The sequence below is a fragment of the Emydura macquarii genome, unplaced genomic scaffold (assembly GCF_026122565.2).
Source record: "Emydura macquarii macquarii isolate MOO-44397 ecotype Brisbane River unplaced genomic scaffold, CSIRO-AGI_Emac_v2 contig_1477, whole genome shotgun sequence".
NCBI lineage: Eukaryota > Metazoa > Chordata > Testudines > Chelidae > Emydura > Emydura macquarii.
In genome coordinates, this window is record NW_027131614.1 from 8,626,753 (window position 1) to 8,648,461 (window position 21,709).

General features: G+C 42.1%; 1 protein-coding gene across 3 annotated transcripts in view; it reads left to right on the forward strand.

The window, feature by feature from the left end:
• Nucleotides 1-21,709, forward strand: part of JPH1 (junctophilin 1) — a 100,241-nt gene that overhangs the window by 73,983 nt on the left and 4,549 nt on the right. The window contains exon 4 of one of the 3 annotated variants that reach the window (XM_067553594.1): nucleotides 13,420-14,081. The exons of 1 other annotated variant lie outside the window; for it this stretch is intronic. In XM_067553594.1, the coding sequence (XP_067409695.1) occupies nucleotides 13,420-14,081 (662 nt within the window). Of the gene's footprint in view, nucleotides 1-1,900; nucleotides 4,007-13,419; nucleotides 14,082-21,709 lie in introns of those variants that run through there. One more of the 3 variants, XM_067553596.1, reaches the window with a different exon arrangement.

A 21,709-nucleotide genomic window follows, 5' to 3' on the forward strand; every position in this document is an offset into this window, starting at 1 on the left:
GGAGACTCACAATTAAGGTAGTTTTGCAGGATCTGATGGGAAGAATTGATGTTGCTTTGGGCAGTTGAGAAATGCTACCTTTTAAAGTTTTCCCTGTTGGATAAACTTATTTATCCTGCTGTTTGAGTTGCAAGTTCATGATGTTGCACACAACTTGGACCATTTTGTGCAAATTCACCTACATTTTTGACACCTTTATACTTTCTCTAGAAAATCGAGTAATGCTTGGATGGAGTTTTAGCTTTTGCAATACATTCTTATGGTTTGTGAGTTAAGGATCACGTTATGTTATGCTAACAAAGTCATTTCCATTTTATAATACATTTATCCCTGTGAAAGGCAGGCAGTTTAGAAGTCCAGCCGCCAATTTCCAAGCCATGTCAACAGTTTATCCCCAATGTGTCAACAGCAGAGCAGAATAAATGACAGACTTGGGAACTGACTTTGGCCAGGCCTGTACATGGCCTGTAATAAGTGACTAAGCAGTTTTAGAGTTTGGTTAGAAGCAAGTCAAATTATGTGTTTGATTGTAGGAGTGGAGAAGTCCCCATCTTGTTCATGGGTGCCACAGGAAAGTTAAGCACCATCAGGAGTTTTGAAAGAATTAGGCATGGTAGCAAAATTACTTGGAAGTTGTTTGTAGTGCACTATGATATTGATCTCTGAAAAAAAGGAAGCATTTCAGATGGTAACCTTGATGTACGATATTTTTAAGCATAATGAATAGAGTAGTTTTTACACATGGGGCAGATAGTAACTAAAGGCCCACCACAGTTAAAAATTACAGTAGCCTCTCTTATTTTGTGAGAGAGGGAGAGTTGAGTTTGAGATGAATGTGGATTTTTGGGATGCCACCTTCTAAAATTTATCCTCAGACAGATTTGCGCATCACAACATTTACATCACAGCATGATGATATGGCATTGTCAGATTATGTGGAGAGGAGAGAAAGAGTAATGAAAAAAGAGGCAACACAACTAGCCAGAGACTCTGAATCCCAAGTCTAAAGGGAAAGTAGTTTCAGGTTGGAGAGGTTGTGTTCTGGGGAGGCCGGGGAAGGAAGAGGTTGGTGGAGAGCCTGGGAGGCTTGGGGAAAATTCCAAATAATTTCTGAAAATTAGATACAATCTAGGGCATTTTTATATTATACAAAATTTTCCATTTCCTTTCTTCTCTTTGGTCTGGTGTGTACTACAAAGTTAGGTTCGATGTGCATAGACTTGCATCAATTATGCATGTGTCTAAACCAAAATTTGTCTCCCTCCGATGTAAGCACCACGTTACAGTGATGCAATAACCACATCTCCCCAAGCGATTACTTGTGTTGATCCAAACAGTCCTCCATCAACTGTCCCACAATACCTCCGTCCCTGCAACCGTGGCCGTTCCAGTCACAATTTTGAACTCCAGTGCCCAGGGGTCACAAAAACCAGCCCATTCCACCCCCCTTTTAAATCACACACTTGTGTTTGAGATGCCTTTTCCCGATTGCCCACCTGGGCAAGTACACCTGCCTGCTTACCTTAATTATGTAATTATGTACATCATGCCAAGTCCGTGCATTCAGAGAGCTATTAGATGTGCTTCTGCTTGGAGCAGGCAAGAAGTCCTGGATCTACTTGGACTGTGGGGAGAAGAGGGTGTGCAAGCACAGCTATGGAACAGCCATAGAAATACCAACATGCAGATTGCACAGGGGATGCTGAAATTGGGGCGTGGTAGGCATGAGCTGTAGTGCTGTGTGAAAACGAAGGAACTTCACCAGGGATACCGGAAGGTGAGGGAGGGCAACTAGCAATCTGGTGCTGTCCTGCAGACCTGCTGCTTTTACAACAAACTGTGTGCCATACTTGGCAGTGATGGCACCAGCAGCACTGCATTCAACGTGGACACTTTGCAGGAGCCCGAGGTGGAGATCCCTGCAGTGAACGGCGAGGAGGAGGGCAATATGGCATGGAACTAAAACCATGCTGCGAGCCAGGCGCTGTTTGAAACTCCACTGGAGTCAAGCCAGTCCCAACAAATGAGCCCACTGATGAATGAGAAGGGAGCTCGGGTAAGTGTGCACTTTTTTGCTTTCCATTACCCAAAATCTCGTCTCCCTCCCTCTCTTTCTTTCCTCCCTCTCCGCCATTCTTCCCCATTTAAAAATGGTGCCCATCCCATCTGCAAGTTTAGAGAACGAAATCATTGATTTTGATTGCTTACTTTACTAGTATAATGTTAGAAAATAAAATATTAGGGAATAAATTAAATGAGATGAGAATGGAAGTCCAGTTACACAGTCCACATCAGATCAGTTACCTGTGCTCGGGTAGACAAACAGGGGTAGACTTGACATCAGCTTTTCAATTCTTTGGCTTGTTGGGCTAGGCAGGGGAGGCCTCAAAGCGTACTTTGTTTATATGGATAGGGATGTCCCTTTTATCCTCTTGAGAGATCTTGAGGAAACTTTCATGGAGATACTCTGCAATCCTCTCCTGAAGATTTTAGGGATGACAGCCTTGTTTCTTCCACTACGATAAGGGACTTTCCTATACCATGCTGCCATGAGTTCAGCAGGCACCATTTTAATAAACAAGCTAACAGCATACCGGCTTGGGCAGCTTCAGGACACCAGTAGGAGCTGGATTCTCTATGCCTTTGTTACCCTCAGGATCAGCCAAAATCCCTTCTGCCTGTGAAAATATTGCCAGTGTGCACGGCACTTTCCCTAAACCCAGGATGGGGCGCCCAGTATTTAAAGCTTCAGTAACCGAACAACTTCCCTCATCCCCACTAGGCTAGAACATACTCACCATGGTTTGAGCTGCAGAGCAGTGCTGTAACGAGGTGCTCCAAAGTTAAACTGACAATTAGCATTTCTCATTAAAGGTATTTGTGGGAGTAATTGAAGGGAGTTTATCTTTCACTTTCTGTTGTAAATCTAATGGCCCAACTGTCTATCTTAATGAGCAACCTCTGGCATGGTGGCCTTGAGAGGTGCTTCCTCCACACTTGTTGAACATTTGACCCTGATGAGGAGAAGAAAGAAAAGGACTAGGGAAGCTACATTCTCCGAGCTCCTCCAATCCTGTACAGCCTTGGACCATGAACTCAGGGCTTGGAGGGGACATATGGCCATGACCATGGACACGGACCAAGAATGGAGAGAGTGGTTGTTGCAGAAGAGAGAAAAGACTAACAGGCAGCGGGGCATAATGGGTTTGCTCAGGCAAAAAGACTCAGATGCTGCAGAGTATTACTGACCTAAATCCTCAGAGATCCAGGACTCAGCAGCGTTTTCAGTCATTGAAGAGCTCCATGATCTGTGCTCCCTAGGACCTCCATCATACTAGGTGGCAGGTTGGTGTACATCCTCACCCCTACCACTCCATGGCTGGGAACAACAAGAAGAACCATAACTACATGTAAACTGACCTGTGAAAACCACAGACTGGTGCATGTGTCCCCACAACCTACTGCACTGTAGTAGGTCTGACACACATGAACATAAATGTTTACTTTTCACTTGGAGTTTTAAAGTATTTTTACAGTGTTTTTAAAAGGTTTTCAACCTCTGTTTGTTTGCACTTTGATTTCGTTACATTTTCTTCATACGCAATAAAGTTCTATTTTTGGCAGCTCAATATCTAGTTTACACAAAGCATCACAGAATTTATAGCAGGAGGCAAAGATTCATCCAATAAAAAAGCATTACTGTGAAGGGGTCTGCCCCCTGTAGTGCCTCCTAGTGTCCAGGAGGGGGGAATGGCAGACACTATTCTGTCTTGGCGTCCCCTGTTGACAGCCATCTCTGCCCTGGTTCAGTCTGTCCCCTTCTGTGACTCAGCCCTCTGGCTGGATCACTAATTGTGTCCCCTGTCCACCACAGGATTTCAGGCATCACCCAGCCAAAATCCCAGAATTGGGACTTTCTGGGATCTGGGGTCTTCCTAAGCCTGGGTTTCTGGTACCAGGGATAGCTTTTTACCTCTAGCCCCCATCAGGGAGTGGCGAGGGGATCCGAGGTCCACCTTGTCCATTGGATTCAATCTAGGGCCCAAAGTTAGGTGGCTGAATCCTACAGCTGCCTCCCTAGATCACTTCCTATTGGCCTGCAAGAGGGAACAGCAAAGACAGGAAGATAAAATAAATCAAAAACTAAGTCTACAACTTTGCAAATGTCCAGAGTCCTTTTCCCTCCCAAGATCAGATTAGACCATCAATAGTCCGGGGTCCCGGCAGCTGGGCTTCTCACAGTGCTCCTTTTGCAGCGCTTCAGAGCACAGATCTTCTCACCTCCACTGGCTGCCTGCAAGTAAGCTACTCTGCTCCCCTTTTAAGCTCCTCCTCCAGCCTATGCACGTGTTGCAGTTTTGGCAGGGCAATGCTGCCTGGGTCAAGAGCAGCTCTTGAACACATTCCTCACCGATGTGAGGTTTGAACACACTATCACCATTCATAGTAGGATATAAAGGCCCACTCATATTTATGCCACCTACTCATGAGAGACCCTATTTCATAAAAGCATCAGACAACACTACTATGGCTGACTGTTAAAGTGTTTTTAAGGCCTCCCTGTCCCACACAGCTGCATAGTTTGCTCTCCTAGTAACTTTGGGTTTTGGCTGATCAAATTCAGCAGAGAGCCTGACCACCTCGCCCCTCCACCATGGCAGTAGTTTTTCCCCTTTCACCTCATAGATATTATACGGTACACAACGTACAGCTCTGATCAAGGGCGTTTGCCTTGCTAAGATCCAAATCTACCGAGTAAACAATGCCAGCGTCTCGTCTGTCTACCAAAAGTACATTCAACTGTCATTCTGTACCTGCTAAGCCAGTAGTTGAATCTTTCTTTGGTGTTGGCCAGGGGGCCGGTGTAAACATTCATGAGCCGTTGGGGCAAGACATAGGCTTGGTCCACCAGAATAGCTATTTGCTATTTCAATATCACCAAAGGAATCCACTGGTCAGGAAAGAATATCCCCGCTTACAGCTTTTTGAAAAGTCCTGTGTTCTTAAAGATGTGAGCATCATGCACCTTCCCTGACTAGGCCACATTGATATTAATGAAGCACCCACACTGACCCACTAGCACTTGCATAACCAAGAAAAATTATCCGTTTCTGTTGATGTACTCAGTGGCAAAGTGGACTGGCGCCAGAATAGTGATATGAGTGCGTCTAACTCCCCCCCCCCTCCCCTCACTTCGCCCCCACAATTCAGGAACCCCATTGTTGTAAATCCATCCACTACATCCTTTACATTACCCAGGGTCACAGTCCTGTGTAGCAGGAGACACTTAATGACTTTACACACATGGATGACAGTGGCCCCCATTGAGGATTTTTCCGACTCTAAGGTGATTACGCACTGATCAATAGCAATCTGGCATTGTGAGCTTCCAGACTGTATGGTTGCCACTTATTTCTACCCTGACAATGCAGCTGACATTTTGGTGTCCCTACCCTGGAGATCTACATGAGCTTAGCACACAGATCCAAAAATGTGGCCTTTTGCATCCAAAAATTCTGGAGCCGCTATTCCTCAATTCTCGTTTCTCGGGTCCAAAGGCAGCAATCCAGTGTGTGGAGCTGTTCAATGAACATCAGCAACAGCCTGGCATTTTTCCCCATTGTATCTGTTCAGCATCCAGTTTCTGCACTTGAACATCTCCGCATCTTCCTCCTTGCAATCCCAGTTGTAACAGTACTTGTTCAAGTTCTGCAAATGCCAGAGAATTGTGCATCTTGTATTAGCAACACTCGTGAGAATTGTGCTGAGTTATTCAGGGAGCTATGCCAGAAGAGATGGCAGACACTGAAAAGCGGCATGCAGGACTATGGGAGTGTTTAAACCAGCACAAAAATTACAGGGTGTGGAAAACATTATGGAATGGAGCAAGTGGCATGGTAGAAATTTGACCCCAACTCCCAGAAATCGCTGGGCAAATCACTGGTATTCCACAAAGCACTGCGAAAATGTCCCATGAGGCATTGTGTCAGATGGCAGGATAGAACATGCTCGGATACGTATCTGTGGTGCACCACATTTTATATAGATGCAAGCACTCATGGTTAGTACATGCAGTGCCGAAGCAAGCACCCAAGTGTGCATGGACCCGAGCAAAGGTCATAAGCTGTATGCCGAAGTAACTTGCATCGACCAAACATTGCAGCATAGACATAGCTTTTTGTCTTGTCTTGCCTATCTGGGCAAACTTATTGATTCTGAAACATCTCAGTGATAGAGCTAGGAAGTGGGGAAAATATATTATTGCCACGCAGACAAGGACAATTTAAAATCCAACCCAGAGAAGTGAAGTTTAAGGATTGGAGGCTTGCTGGGCACAGTGTTGTCTGGCATTTAAAAATCCTGGGTATACTGACCACCCAGCCAGAGGCTGAAAATGTAAATCACTTCTGACCTCAGGTTCCTTGCAAACAGCACTGACTGCTGTCTCATCAACTATCCCTTTCTATTATATTATTATAATCTACCCTTTGCATAGATCACACATTTCTCACTCCTTCTGCTATTATTTATTTTTAAACTCCACAATTGTATGAATCGTGTTTTCAGGTTCAGTTAGTATGAAAGAAGTTGTACTGTTTCTGTAACGCTGATTTGACTATGCTACTCAAAACTTGCTCAGAGCTTGTGCAAACTTAGTCTGACTGTATCGTATGAACAAGATGGAACATGCTACTGAGTATGTTGAGTTATTTTGTCTAATTTTTTTGTATAATTGAGTTCACTGAAAGATGCTGGATCTAGTGTTCCCCATCAATACACCTCAGATGTGACCAGGAATAGCAAACCATCTTTACGAGTGAAGATACTTTACTGCTTGATCCTGCATGGTGTTTACTTCTTGAAGGAGATCAGCACTTTGAAGGATTGAGTTATTAGTCTCTAGTTCCATTCAGTCCTTGGCTACTCTACAGATACTGCCAACAAATCTCATCAAACATAAATAAATCCACAATCATAGTAATTGGTAATGTGGACAAAACCATCCACTAACTCCTGCAACTCATTTTAGATATGCCTTTAAATAGCCATACATTGAGTTATGTTGGATTCCAAACCAGCAGTCTCACTGTGAAAAAGCTCTTTTTTCCTGTTACCAATGTAACCTTTAGAAATATTAAAATAAAACAGAGGCACTGAAGACTTTAATTATAGCTCTTCCTCCCTCCATGTACTCAGATCCACAATGAAGTCATAAAAATCCTCTTTCTAAAGTTTACTGAATATAGTTATTTTCACCCTAGTGCTGACTCACTGAAATACTTAGTTCAAGAGACTGATGAGGGATTATTTTTATTTCCTTCCCCCACAGTTATCATCCTGACTTCTGAGAACTCATATATAAAGGTCCTACTCTGCAAGTCTCTAACATGAGAAATTGTTGTTGAAGTCTCTGAGCATTCTCCATGATGGGGACTTGCAGGATACGGACTCTCCAATAATACATCTTTGTGCTCTGGTTGAAGTCAGATTTAAGTCATAAATATTCAGTAGAATATGAAATAATTGTCACTGACAGTGCAGATATATTGTTGGCAGCTGTAGTGTTAGAGAAAAACATTGATCACCGCATAGGATAACAAAGTCACAGGATTTTCACTGTGTGATTCCTCATCCAGCGAACAGCAATCAATAGTGGCAATACACACTGTTCATAAAAGATAATTCAGTTTTTTAAATAACTAGAGCTACCACTGTTGCTACAACCATTATGTGCTCTTGCTTTGCACCCAGGTACAACACAGTAAAGACCATGTATTTATTTATCTGATTGTTATTGAGATAGTTCCGTCTTCCAGACCAGAACGAATGTATTAATTATCTTTTAATTCAGTAAATGTAATTCTCAGCTAATCCACAGTGGCATGACACATCGATGTAGCTATGCATTGTTTCTGAGGACCAAACTGGAGAGTGGGCTTGTAGTTATTCAGACATTGGACTGGGATTCAGGAGACCCAGTTTCAATTCCTGCTCTGGCCAAGACACTCTTTATGACTTTGGTCTATCACTTAGCCCATGATACAGCAAAGCTCTTAAGCACATGAACAGTTCCATTGTCAATTGACTTTTGACTTCAGTGGGACAATTCACCTGCTTAAAATTCAGCACATGCTTAAGTGCTTTGCTAAACTGGGGCCAAGATCTCTGTGCCTCAGTACCTCATCTGTAAAATGGGGATATTGATACTTCCTTTTATTGCCCTTTTTCTGTGTTATATATTAGGACTATAAGCTCTTCAGTCTGTTTCTGACTATGGGTACATCCAGTGCTTAGTATAATGGGGCACCAATCTTGGTTGTGGACTTTAAGCACGGCTGTAATACAAATATTAGCAATAAATTATTCACTTAGGCACTACACTGACTTCAGTGAGCAATGGATCTGATGTTGTCACCATTACACCCATGGCACTCTGGTGGGGGAGGGGGAGGTGAGGATTGAGACCATTCCTGTCGCCAGTGTAAGATTTGGGACCAAATTCTGGGAGCATTGCATGGACATCTCAGGGCAGAATTTAGCTTTAGCACAATGTAACTACACTTACTATCATTAAAGTGAACAGAAATGTCATTCATTACCTAGGAATTAAATCAACTGGGTCCAAAAGCAACTAAGATTATTATTAGTTTATCAGTTATATAGCAATAAGATGAGATAGGGGATGTTACATAATATGCACTCCAGTTTAAAAGATAGGAATACGTGTATGCTTACCTGATAATTACCATTTAAATACTCTGAAATGGAATTATGTACTGTCATATACTGTCTTTGAATAACATTATATTCTGTATATAGAGTTATGATCTTTTCTTTGTCTACGAAACCCTGCTTATATTAAATAACACCATTTTAATTACTCCACACTAGGTTTCTCTGGGTTTTAAAGTGATGTGTTCTTTATAGAAAATTATTTGTAAAGTGCTTCTGTCTAAACAGGACCCTTTTAATGTAATGCAAGTCTGTACAGAAGGAAAGACTGAACTGTATATACAGGTGTGTTTTGTTTGCCATGCTTTAGATTCCCTTCTCTACTGAAGAACAAACAGTGTTCAAAGCTAGTCTCTAGGGTAAACAGTACATGGATCTTTATATTTTGGTCACCATTATTCCAATTATTATTATCCAATTAGACTGATGTCTCTTAAGTAATGCCAGGTGACTCTCAACCAGTATTTCTGCATACAGTATGTAATGATAATACTACTATGGAGTTCGGTAGACCTTCCACCCAAACTACAAAATATTAAAGTTTGTGGCTGGGCCTGCAGAGGAATGCAAGTAGAGAAAAAGGACATAAGCAGCCTGTCGTCTTGTGCAGGGAGCTAGCCACATTGGGGTGGAGAGTGTGCTAGCCCTGTCAGTATGACTAGCCTCCACAAGAGGAGCCAAAAGGCTTGGGCTGAGAGCGGAGTCATAGACCCACTTCTTCACAAACCTCTTTTCCAGAAACCTGTTCATATTCACCAGACTAAGAACCCATGATCTAGCCCTAATGAGTTAAGCTTCAGGCAATAAGAGGGAACACATTCATGGAAATATTTAAGGGTGCCCACTTGGAAAGATTTTACTGGTTCTAACAGGATTTCCCATTTTAAAGATAGGGAATAGCTCCAGAACGAAGGAGAAGCTTTCAAGCAAGTGAATCAGTTGCATCTACTAGATTATCCCTTTTGACAGGTAGGCAAACTGAGGCAAAGAAAAATTGTGACTCACCCAAGGTCACAAAGGAATAGATGTAAAAATCTCAAGAGATTAGGATGTAGTGTATTAATTCTTTAAGTGCAACTGAAAGTGTACTATTACACTAGGGGTATAAGTGATTTAAAAATATATTGTCACACCATTTCATTATTAAACCATCAGACTGTTATCTCGTTTATATGTTAGCATACACAGCTGGTACAGAAGATGTACTTGTTAACCACAGAGACACTATATCACAATAAACACTGCTTTTTCCAAGAAAGAGACAAAGGCAGAGTCTTGCTTAGGCCAGGATTTTTCTGTCATCCAAAATGAGTCATTTGCACTAATTATCTTTCTGGAAAAGACGAATTATCTTTCTGGAAGAGACGAATTGCCTTTATAGCTGGCAAAAAAGAAATATGATTAACTTTTCGTTCCATCTCTGCAGATATAGAAATAAATATAACAAAATACAATACTTGCTCATTAAATTACATTAATGAGACTGGGAGATTCACTGCAAGATACTGAATTTTGTATATTATGATAAGGGCTCAGACCATGCCTGTAAGGGACCAAAGTCCTGAACTGAGGAGACATGCTGCCCTTGGGAAACAACAAGAAGCATCCTGCTTCACAGGGAGGCTAAATTCATCCCTGTTCTGCCTGAGGCACACAGGCAAGCTACATATCTTTATCTTTATGTCCCCCCGTCCCCACTCCAACATTAGCCCCTCTTCCAGGCTGATGAGGGGGCAGGGCCATGGCCTTGGCCCCATCTCCTCTCTGCCTCCTTAGGTTACCCTGTACCCTGAGGGAGAAGGGATGGAGCATTTTGCCAGGCCCACACATGAGCTGTCCCTCCTTTTTAGGCCCTGTACACTCTCCTCTTTTTCTTCAAAGCTGTTCAAAAGGCCAAGCAGAATGTTACCCTTAGTGAACAAAGGCAATAAAAATAACAAGCTCCAACATGACAGTGTACTTTATTACTCTTTCAATTACTTTTTAGCTTTAACTAGCTGTGATAATATATCATAGAATATTGCTAAATGTAATACTGCTAACTCTTGCAATTTTTGTAATAGTTGTTCTTTCCTTAAAGTCCCGGCTCCTGAAATCAAGCGATTATGTGACAGTCTCAGCTCTTTTTTTGTTTTGTTTTTTTAAAGTAAATTTGTAGCCCTTGTGGTTGGAAAAAAAAACCTTTGAAATGTGAGTAGAATGTGTCCTATGGGCTAACCAGAAGGCAAAGAAAACAATTAACTTAAAAAAAAAAAAAGTCATTACTTTTAAAATAAACATTGTCATGATTTTTTAATCCTTTAGGACAATACTATAAATGTTATGAAGTATATTTTGTACAAATAATGAGAAACTAGTAATGAGACCTTGCAACAGATCAGTATTAAAACTTTGCTAAGAGGGAGAGAGAACACCAATTTGTTTTCGTGTGTTACGAAGTACTTACTTCACTGAGGTTCTGCTGCACGGGGACACAACCTTTGGTGTTTAAAAACTGTTGGTTGTGTGCCAGAGATTTGAATTGGTTGTGAACCAGTTCACCCAACTCTCTCCTTTTATGACATACAGATTCACAGATAAAAATTATAGAAAAATCATAAATCCATTAGCGTTTCCATGCCATTTAGAGTTACCAATTTTTAATTTTTTCCCTTATGTTTTAAAAGGGATGTTCATTACCTGGCACCTAGCAGATTAAAACACATGCAATGCTTGAGATTTAAAATTTCCTCTGTAGAACATAGTGTTATCAAGTGGAACTCAGCCTAAATGGAAGGAGTTCCCCTGCATAATGGATTTTACTGATTTTACTGATCTATTACTGTAGCTACAAGTTTAATAATGGTAGCATAGCTATGAAATGTACTTTTTCTCATTTATTTTTATTGGTGAGGTCATAACAGCTTTAAAATAAAAATTCCTTCCCCTAAATCACCAACTCTCCACTCCCTCCCCCCTGATTTAACTCTATCCCCAAACTCCCCTCTCACCAACACTGTATCAAGAACAAATCCTGACTTGGCTCAGACCCAGCCTTTCTCTCCAGCAATGCCTGATTTCCATTCCTGACTTTCAAAGATGCCAAGAACCTCTTGATTCCCCCACCTCAACCCCATTTAGTGCCAAACATTTCTTATCCTCAGAAAGCCCACTTGCAAGGCCACTCAGCAGCACCCAATCCCTCACACCACTCCTGCTTCCTTCTCATCTGCCCAGCAATGAACAGTGAGTGACGCATCCACTTCTGACAGATCTGTAAAAACATTGTATCTTCCTACTACCACTAAAGCATCTTGAACTGAAATACAAATACAGGTAAAATGATGTGTGCACTCTTTTCCCCAAGCCACAGAATTCCTTAGCGAAAGAGAATTCAGCCAAGAATCTATTGCAAAAGGAAGGGGAAATAGCAATAGCGGCAAACTAATTCCCAGATTCCAGCAGCAACAAGTTACAATATTCTTTAGCAGATGCTATTATTGTAAAGGATTTGAAATAAAAAAAGAACACATGGATTGTTGCAGCTCAGTTGTAAAGAGTGGAATTTACCAGCACTGTAGCTCTTTCAGAACTTTCACAGGAGTGGGCCTATGCTATGGAATTACTTGGATCAGAGATGTAAGTGACCATAATCCTCCCCCCGTTAACAACTAAATCCATTTAATTTCTTCAGCTTAGCTTTCACAATGCAAGTCTGAATTATCAGATCCTCAGTGGTGCTGCACTCACCTGGGTGTGTCACTAGGATTTCTGGGGGTATATCCCATGGTTCTCTGTGCTGCTGTAACCTTCACTGCTCTTTGATTTTTTCCCAGTGAATTATGGGGGAACTTGTCTGTTCTTCTGGGCACACAAAGGAATTATGGGAAGGCATTGGAGAACTATCAGCATTTGAGTGGTGTAGCCTGCATCCTCACTGCAAAGCGGGCAGGTTACAGTCCAAATGAAAGCCTCACTTGCCCTTTAGTCCTACAGACCCAAACAAGCAAGCTAGCATAGGTGAAAACACCACTAAACTCAGATCAAGTATGTGTGTGTGGATGAGGGGGATGCTAGGTGCAATTTTCTGAGTCAGAGCCCAAATCTACTCTGCAATGAAGACATACCCAAAGCCAGAGAAAATGCAAAATACCCATTCAGTCAAACCAGAAAACCTATAAATGATTCAAGCTCACTCTCCTACAGGCTCTGAAGGTAGAAGGAGTGAGATTGCCCCCTAAGTATTTAACAACCAAAATAAACAATCAGGTATCATTGTGATGAGGGCCATGCTATGGTAGATAGAAAAGAATGAGCTATTAGGGAAAAAATGGTAGGTGTATGCATGAGACAAATAAAAATGTGGTCACTTGGGGTGGGATTCATAAAAGTATTTAGTTGCCTAATTCCCACTGATTTCAATGGACTCAGCTGGAGACAATCTGCTGTGTTTTCTATATTCTTTAAGAAGGTTGAAGGCAAAGTGATCAAACTAATAGTAAAAAGCCCAAACTATGCCAAGCAAAGTGGAAAAGGTGTAGCAACTTCATCTGGAAATGTATTATAATATAAAGTCCAAAATTAAGTGAGGTTTTATTTTCCTTGTTTATTCAGCGGTGGCTCAGACCCAAACCCACAGTATGGCAGCTTTGCCACCAGGCCTTATTCTTGTTTTAATGAGATAAGATTTGTTATACTGTTTTTCAGGCCCCGATTATATCAAACAAAGATTTCAAGAAAGCATGGAGGTTAAAGAAAACCCTGAAGATAAAGTTCAAGAAAAACCACCTTCCCCTAAAGAGTCTCCTCATTTTTATCGCAAAGGCACCACACCACCTGGAACACCTGAAGCAAGTCCAAAACACAGTTCTCCTCTGCCTGGCGAGCCGTCCCCTACCAAACATCTGAAAAGGCAAAACTCCAGCTCAGGGGCGAGACTCACTCAAGAAAAAAAGAGTGTAACTAGTGATACTGTAACAGCCATGGTCAACAAGCCTCTATATTCAAAAGCACCTGTGAAGGAGGAAACAGCAGTGAAACATCAGCCAAAGTTTTCAGCCCTCCACAATCCCGCTAGCACAGAGAATGGGGAGCTGCATGGTCATTACCATGGCTACTACGTAAAAAAGAACCCAACACTGCTTCCACATGAGCTCAGGGAAGAAGATGAAGATATCAGCCCGTCACCTTCAGCACTCGCACAGATACCACCTCAACGGAAGCCAAGTCCTGCCAGATCTGTGACTAATCCAGAGGCCAAAGAAAGCAAATTTGATACAAAAGTAAAGAAACCTGAACTTGCTGCACCAAAGAATCCAGCTAGTAATGAGTCCCATTCTTCACCAGAAAAAGAAATGGAAATCCATTCGGTAAGTACTAGTGGTAGCCCCTTCCCCTTCCCTGCTCCTCTGCCCACTACATCTCAGCTGTGTAGTCTGCATACAGGCAAAACACACTGACTGCTGTGGCAGTTTCATCTCTGTATGGACTGCTGGATAGCACCCAGTGAGTAAAACTGGAGTAAGGAACAGAGGTTCTTTACCTCACTGTTGTCTTTCTTAAAAATATGGAAGAGACAGATAGTAGCCAGAATCTTGACAGAGGCAGTTCTTAGAATAAATTCTTGTGTATTGATGTAACAGCAACATCCTTACACACACACTCTCACACACATTTTGGTGTTTTTTCATGTGTTCACCTCAAACCAATATCTTTTCCTTATTAGATATTTTGGCAGTGATGGTTATATTGCTAGATAGATGTCAGAATCTAACAATTGCTAAATGTACATCCAAAAATTATTTAGCATCTTCCAAAAATCCAATTTTACAATCTAAAACATGTTTTCCCCGTTAATCATTAAAGTGCCAGTAGGATTTTACTGAAGACTGGCACTGAAACATTTATAACTTCTGTGTAACTTTGCTGTAAACCTGCATATGAACATTATCAGCACAAGGGTTATTATTTGCTTGCCCTGAGAAAGATAATTTCAAAATGCAAAGAGCTGTTGCTGAATAGTTAACAATGGATTATTGGGCAACCATTAAAAAAATTATATATAGTATCACACCACAGGCACGTGTGTTTTTATAATTTCAGCTTCAGAATAAACATAACAGATCAACTTCATCACCAGTGTAACTCCCTTGAGCTAAGGCAGTTACTCTGTAGATAGATATAGCCCTAAACATCCATATCAATGTCAGTGTATCAAACAGGCCTTAAATACCCAATCATATAAGTGTAGGACTGGAGGAATCTCAAGAAGTCTTCTAGTCCAATCCTCTGCACTCAAGGCAGGACTAAGTATAATCTCTAGACCATTCCTGATAGTTTCTCTAACCTGCTCTTAAAAATCTCCAATGATGGAGATTCCACAACCTCCCTGGGCAATTTATTCCAGTGCTTAACTACCACGACAGTTAGGAAGTTTTTCTTAATGTGCAACCTAAACCACTGTTGCTGCAATTTAAGCCCATTGCTTCTTGTCCTATCCTCAGAGATTAAAAAGAACAATTTTTTTCCCTCCTCCTTTTAACAACCTCGTATGTACTTGAAATCTGTTATATCTCCCCTCGTTCTTCTCTTCTCCAGAATAAGAATTATTTCTTGGGTCTTGCTTCCAGCACTCCTGCAAATACATCCCAGAATGTTTGAGGGTTTTTTGCAGCAGTGTTGTACTATTGGCTTATATTTAGCCTGTGATCCACTATGATCCCAGATCTCTTTCTGCAGTACTCCTTCCTATGGAGTCATTTCCCATTTTGTATCTGTGCAACTGATTATTTCTTCCTTAAGTGGAGTACTTCGCATTTGTCATGATGCAAGTATAATGACATGATAGGACTTTAATAAAGTCCTAATTACAGCTTCTTATTAAATATCAACTACAAAAATTATATTTCAGCCTCTTAGGGTATGTCTGCACAGCAAAGAAACATTCGCAGCAGTCCTCTGTCAGCCAACTCGGGTTTCTGGGGCATGGGTTGTGGAGCTATTTCTTTGCTGTGTAGACTTTCAAGCTCAGGCTGGAGCCTGGACTCTGGGATCCTTCCTCTCCGTGGGATCTCAGAGCCCAGGTTCCAACACAAGCCCGGTGGTCTACACAGCAATGAAACAGCCCAAGCCCCACAAGCCCAAGTCAATTAACATGGGCCAGCCACAGGTGTCTAATTGCTATTTAGACATACTCTTAGTTATATTATAAATAAGGTAAATACTAAAATTTTCTATATATTTTTTATATATATAAATAAAAAACATTTATTAAAGACCTGCTCCAAAGGCAGTTGAGGGGTCTTTCCATTGAATTTAGTGGACTTTGAAAAAGAGCTAAACTGTTGTTTTATTTCCTAGGAACATATATCAACTCCCAAAACAAGTACTTTAAAGTTTTATAATGTTCAGCTCTTATACTGCCATGGAAACAATAAAGAGGAACACTAAATTTAACAGAAATTCTAGCTGCATAAATCAGAAAATTGAAAGTGAAGCCTGAAATTGTATCTTTAAACCATTGTGCCTAGAAGTTTGCAAAGATTGGTGGAGTGGTAGATAATGAAGAGAACAGATCATTGATAAAGTTATCTGGATTGTTGGGTAAACTGGAGTGACGCAAACAATGTGTGTGTCAAACATCTGGGAAAAACATAGTCCATACTTATAGGGTGGGGGAATCTGTCCTGGGAAGCAGCAACTCTGAAAAAGATTTGGATGTCATGGTGGATAATCAGCTGAACGTGAGCTCCCAGTGCAATGCTGTGACCAAGAGGCTAATACAATCCTTGAATATATAAATAGGGCACTGATGCAACCGCTGCTGGAATACTGTGTCTAATTCTGGTGCCCACAGTGTAAGGATGTTAAAAAATTGGAAAAGCTTCAGAGAAGAGCCATGAGAAAACATGCCTTATGGAGGGAGACTCAAGGAGCTCAATTTAACAAAAAGCTCTTAACAAAGAGAAATCTACAGAGTAACTTAATCAAGGACCTACACTCGGAACAGAAATACTGTGTTCTTCAGTATAGCAGACAAAAGTGTAACAAGATCCAATGGCTGGAAGTTGAAACTAGACAAATTCAGACTAGGAATAAGGCAAAAAAATGTAACAGTGATGACAATTAACTATTGGAACAACATTACCATGGGATGTAGTGGGTTCTCCATCCTTGGAAATTTGTAATCAAGATTGGATATTTTTCTAAAGGATATCCCCTAGTTCAAACAGGGATTAATTCAGCGATGTCCTATGGCCTGTGTTATGCAGGAGGTCAGACTAGATGATCACGATATTTCCTTCTGTTCTTATAATCTATTAATCTCTTTTGAAGCTGATTTTGGCCCTTTACCTTGGTAGTCTGACATATGTGGATGGGTCAAACATACACTGCCATGAAGTTTTCAGGCCTAGGTGGAGGGTCAAAAGATGAAGTGACAGAATATCAGCTTGAAATTTGAGTTTTCTGTCCATCCCTGGTATAAGCAAGTGAAGTTGCACCTACCTAAGCAGCATCTATCAGGCCAAATTTTCCTCATCTTTCCCACCGTTCCTTCCAAACCAAGTAATGACCGGAAACTAAGGGCGTCTCTAACTTCACTAACTATATGGAGCCTCTCTATATCAGAAATGTACCCCTCCACCTTCTCTGACAATCAGGGCAAGGCTCAGACACTCCCCACCCCACACACACCTAGCTAATGACCAGGAAGGTTGTGTCTACACTGCATCTCACTGGTAGTGGCATGCAGCGTAGGTGTAGCTACGTGCTGCAGTGAAACGCATCTACACTGCGGATTGTCGGTACACCTGCCAGCATGGACTGCTATTTTTAGCAGTGTAGAGAGGGACGCATGACTTGGGCGAGCAGAGAGCCTGAAAGGTATGTACTCACATACACTTAAGGCATGTCTTTACGTACATAAGCTGTGCCCCACAATTTACTGTTTATACATGTGCTGGGGTGGGGGGGCTTTTTATGTACGTACACTACACACTGCTGAAAAAAGCATGCGGTGTAGCCGTGCCCAAAAGATGGAGAGGGTTATAAGAGAATATCACACAGAAGACAGAGAATGTCAGCAGGTTACAGTTACCCATTCAATGAACTAAACCTGAAAAATCATTAGATATGAATCAGTTGAATTGTGATAAAAAAGATGAACAGATAATCTTTTATCCTATGCACCCAAATTCTTCTCCTGAATTGTTTGCATATTGGCTTAAATAGGGTAATATTGGATGAAGGGTCATGGCTCTATTATATGGTAAAAGACTATTTTGAGAGTACTGGATATTAAACCACAATACTTCGCCCCATTTTAGCTAAATCTAAGGGCATTACAGTGTGCAACATATCAAGTGGTATGGAGTATAGTCTCCTCTTAATGTGCACTTGGCATCCATCAATCATACAATCTGATGTCCGTATTGTGAGGAAAATATAGAGCTATGGGACTGCTCCTGTAAACTTTCTATGCCTAGAATTCCACTGAAGTTAATGGCCATTCCTAATGCAAACCGATTTCAGGATTGATATTTGTATCTCTTGGTACTACCATATTATTTTTCAGGGAAATAACTATCTTCTATCTCATAATTAATTGCATAGGGTTCTGTTATATAAGGTTTTGTTGTTACCTAAAAGATGAAAAGACAGTTTGATGCAGAACTAAAACTTTGCTGTTGCAGCTTCTTTATTGCACCTGTTCTAGTCAATCTTGCACAGCACGGACTAATTATGCCTTTTGCTATTTTAAGCTCCTGCAGGGCATTACGGTCTTATTTGTAGTGTTTCACCTTAAAGCATTTAATGCTCATAGCATAAGTGTCTAAAAGCTGGGATTGTGCTATGCATAGAACAAAACTCTTTAAAACTGATACTTTTGGAACATCAGAAAGCTCCACTTTCACAATTTTAGTTATTAAAAGAGGAAACAAGATATATTCACCACCATGCCTGGGTTAAGTCCCCATTTGAGTCAACTCACCATGGGTTGGTTCCCCAATCTCACCATCTCTTCGTTCTTCACTCATTATCAGTAACTATAATCCTCAATCTCTGCTTCCTCATGAGCTTCTTTTCTCTAGGAAGGATACTGTGTCTTATATCCTACCCCTCTCTTGCTTTAGAGTCTCTCTGCCTTTTATTCTCCTTAGTAAGAGCTAATGAGACCCCACTTCATCTGGCTGACAGATGCATCGATAGAATAGTCCTCCATCTCCAGACAGAGTTCTCTTATCTTATTATCCTATTGCTGTTTGAACTACAGCCCCACATTGCTATTCGACCCAAAATATCTTAGTTGGAGCTCTCATACCATGTAGAATACAGTTCAGGATGCATTATAGGTAATGAATGAAATCTTGGCTCCAGTGAAATCAGTGACAAAGCTCCCACTGACTTTAACAAGGCCAGAGTTTCACCTACTCTGTGTAGAGCAATATTGTTATTTATGGCTAGGATTTTCAAAGGAGTTGGCACCCAGCTCCAAATGAATTTTAGTCCTTCGATAATCCAGGCCTATATTACTGAAGCATCTACAGACTCCACTTGCTAGACACCAGATAAATATGTAGTAAGAGCCAGTCTGCAACCCAAAGAGCTTACAGCCTAAGTAGACAAAGGGAGAAGAGTTATTGTTCACATTTTACGGACGGGGAACTGAAACACAGAGAGACTGGGTGACGTGCCCAGGATGACACAGGAAGTCTGCAGTAGGGCCAGGAACTGAAGTCACCTCTCCTGAGTCCAAGTCAGTGCCTTAAGCACATGACCATCCTTCCTCTCTGAAGGAATATCTCATAACAGTGAAGTGTGCTGTATGGTTTTCTGTCTCTTTGCAAAAGGAAAAGTGGCTTCAGTAACAAGAGTCTTGGAAGTGTATGAACGTTGGCCATTCCAAGTTTGCAAGTAATACTTGTTTCAGGTCAAACGGGTTTGTTGTAGTAAGGGATCCCAGTATGACTGTGCTGCACTGAACCATGCAGCTGAAAGCATCCAGAGTAGTTATAATAGCAGCTTCTCCTATGATAATCCAAAGGCCAGTTTGTTGGGGGAGGGTTGAGTCCCCATCGCTGTGAAGTGGAATGAAAATGAATCTGATGGTCTGTTTCAAAAACATCCACAAGGCCCATGTTTCCTGTGTGGGATTTTCTGTAGAGAATGTCATTTAAATCCTTAGTCATTTTTAACTCTCGCCCTGCTACGGAAGGGTATGTCTTCACTTTAGAGCTAACGTGGGTGATCTGCACCCAAATAAACCTCGCCTGCGTGTGAGCAGTCGCACAGCAAAGTTACCAGCTGCTGCACTCCCCCATGCGTGGCACTAGGGTATAGTCCATGGTTCTTTGGGCTGCTGAGTCACCCTATGATTCTTAAACAGCAGATTGTGAGAGAATGTCTGTCCTGGTGGGGAGGGAATTGCTGGAAAGCACTGGAAACTATCAGCACTTCAGTGGTTTTAGCCTGCATCCTCACTGCAAAGCAGCCAGGTTACCAACCTGAATGAAACTTTCACACAGGCTTTCACCTACTGCCCCAGTTGGTCAGAGATTTGTGTGTGTGGACAGGGGGCTGGAAATGGAGGTTGGGGGTAACACCCAAGTAGGTGTTAACTGCAGTGAGGACATACCCCTGCCAAACACTTGTAAAAATTCAGCAAAGCCTTCAGGGTGTGACCCTCTACCGAATAATTTGTTGTAGTGCAGAGTATGGTAATTATGCAGGTTGCATTTAACTAGCAAAGTTAAATAAATGGGAGTATCTCCCAGAGACCAGATTTAGCTTTATTGGTATGTCTTAATGAAAATTACTGCTAGTTCATGGGATCGTAATAGTCGGAAGACTCCAGCCCATTTATGGTATATCTACACTGCAGATGAATCTAAGCTTCAGTCTAGCGAGCAAGGGTAATGATAGCAGTGATGACACAGCGGCATGGGACCTAGCACAGATCAGCAACCCAAATATGTATCTAGGGTCCCCAGTGGACTTATACAAGGGTTCCTAACCCAGGCTGAAGTCCATGCTGCCATGTTTGTACTGTACAGGTTAAAGCTAGCATGAGTACACTTATATGAGCTGCAATTGCACCTTACATTGCAGTATAAGCATACTTAGTGACATGAGCCAGGATTTTAGAAGTTGCTAGTGGTTGTGTGTGCTCAACTTGAGACATCTTAAAAGAGTATAATTTTCAGAAAGAGCTAAGTAGCCCCCCCCACCCCCAAAAGTTAGGTCACTAAAAAGTGCCTTAAGTTTGGCATCCAGTGGGGGCTCCTCTCCCATTTCCCAGGCTGGCAGGGAAGCAGTCACTCGGGGCTGATAGCTAGCACCCTGCCACACAGGGCTCAAAAAAAAAATCCCGAGCTTTGAGAGTTCTATCACAAAATCATGAGTAGGGGCCTAACAAATTCACAATCCATTTTGGTCAATTTCACAGTCATAGGACTTTATAAATAGTCAGTTTCACAGTTTTGGGTGTTTATATCTGAAATTTCAGGGTGTTGTAACAGTGGGGGGTCCCAACCCAAAAGGAGGTCGTGGGGGGGAGTGTCACGGTGTTGCCACCCTTATTTTTGCACTGCTGCTGTGGGGAGCTCTGCCTTCAGAGGTGGTTGTCCGGAGAGCAGCGGCTGTTGGCCAGCTGTAAAGACAGGGCCACCAGGGGCAGCGCGGGTGTGAGGGTCACAAGATATTGGAGGGAGGGGCTTCTCACTTGGGAGGGGTCGGCCTTTCGGGTGGTTGACTGCTCAAGGGCCCCATGGACAGAGATGCCCTGGTTCCCCTTCCACAACCAGCCTAAGGGCCCTTTAACTCCTGAGTACTGGACCTAGAGCCAGGGAAGGGCAGGGCTGGGGGTGCGCCAGCCAGGGGCTCCTACCATGCACTGCGCCAGGCTCTAGCTGCGATTCTTGGCAGGGCTGGGCAGGGATAGGACTTTCCTCTTCCCCTGCAGGGGCCATCCCCGAGGCTGGGTCAGACCCACCTCCAG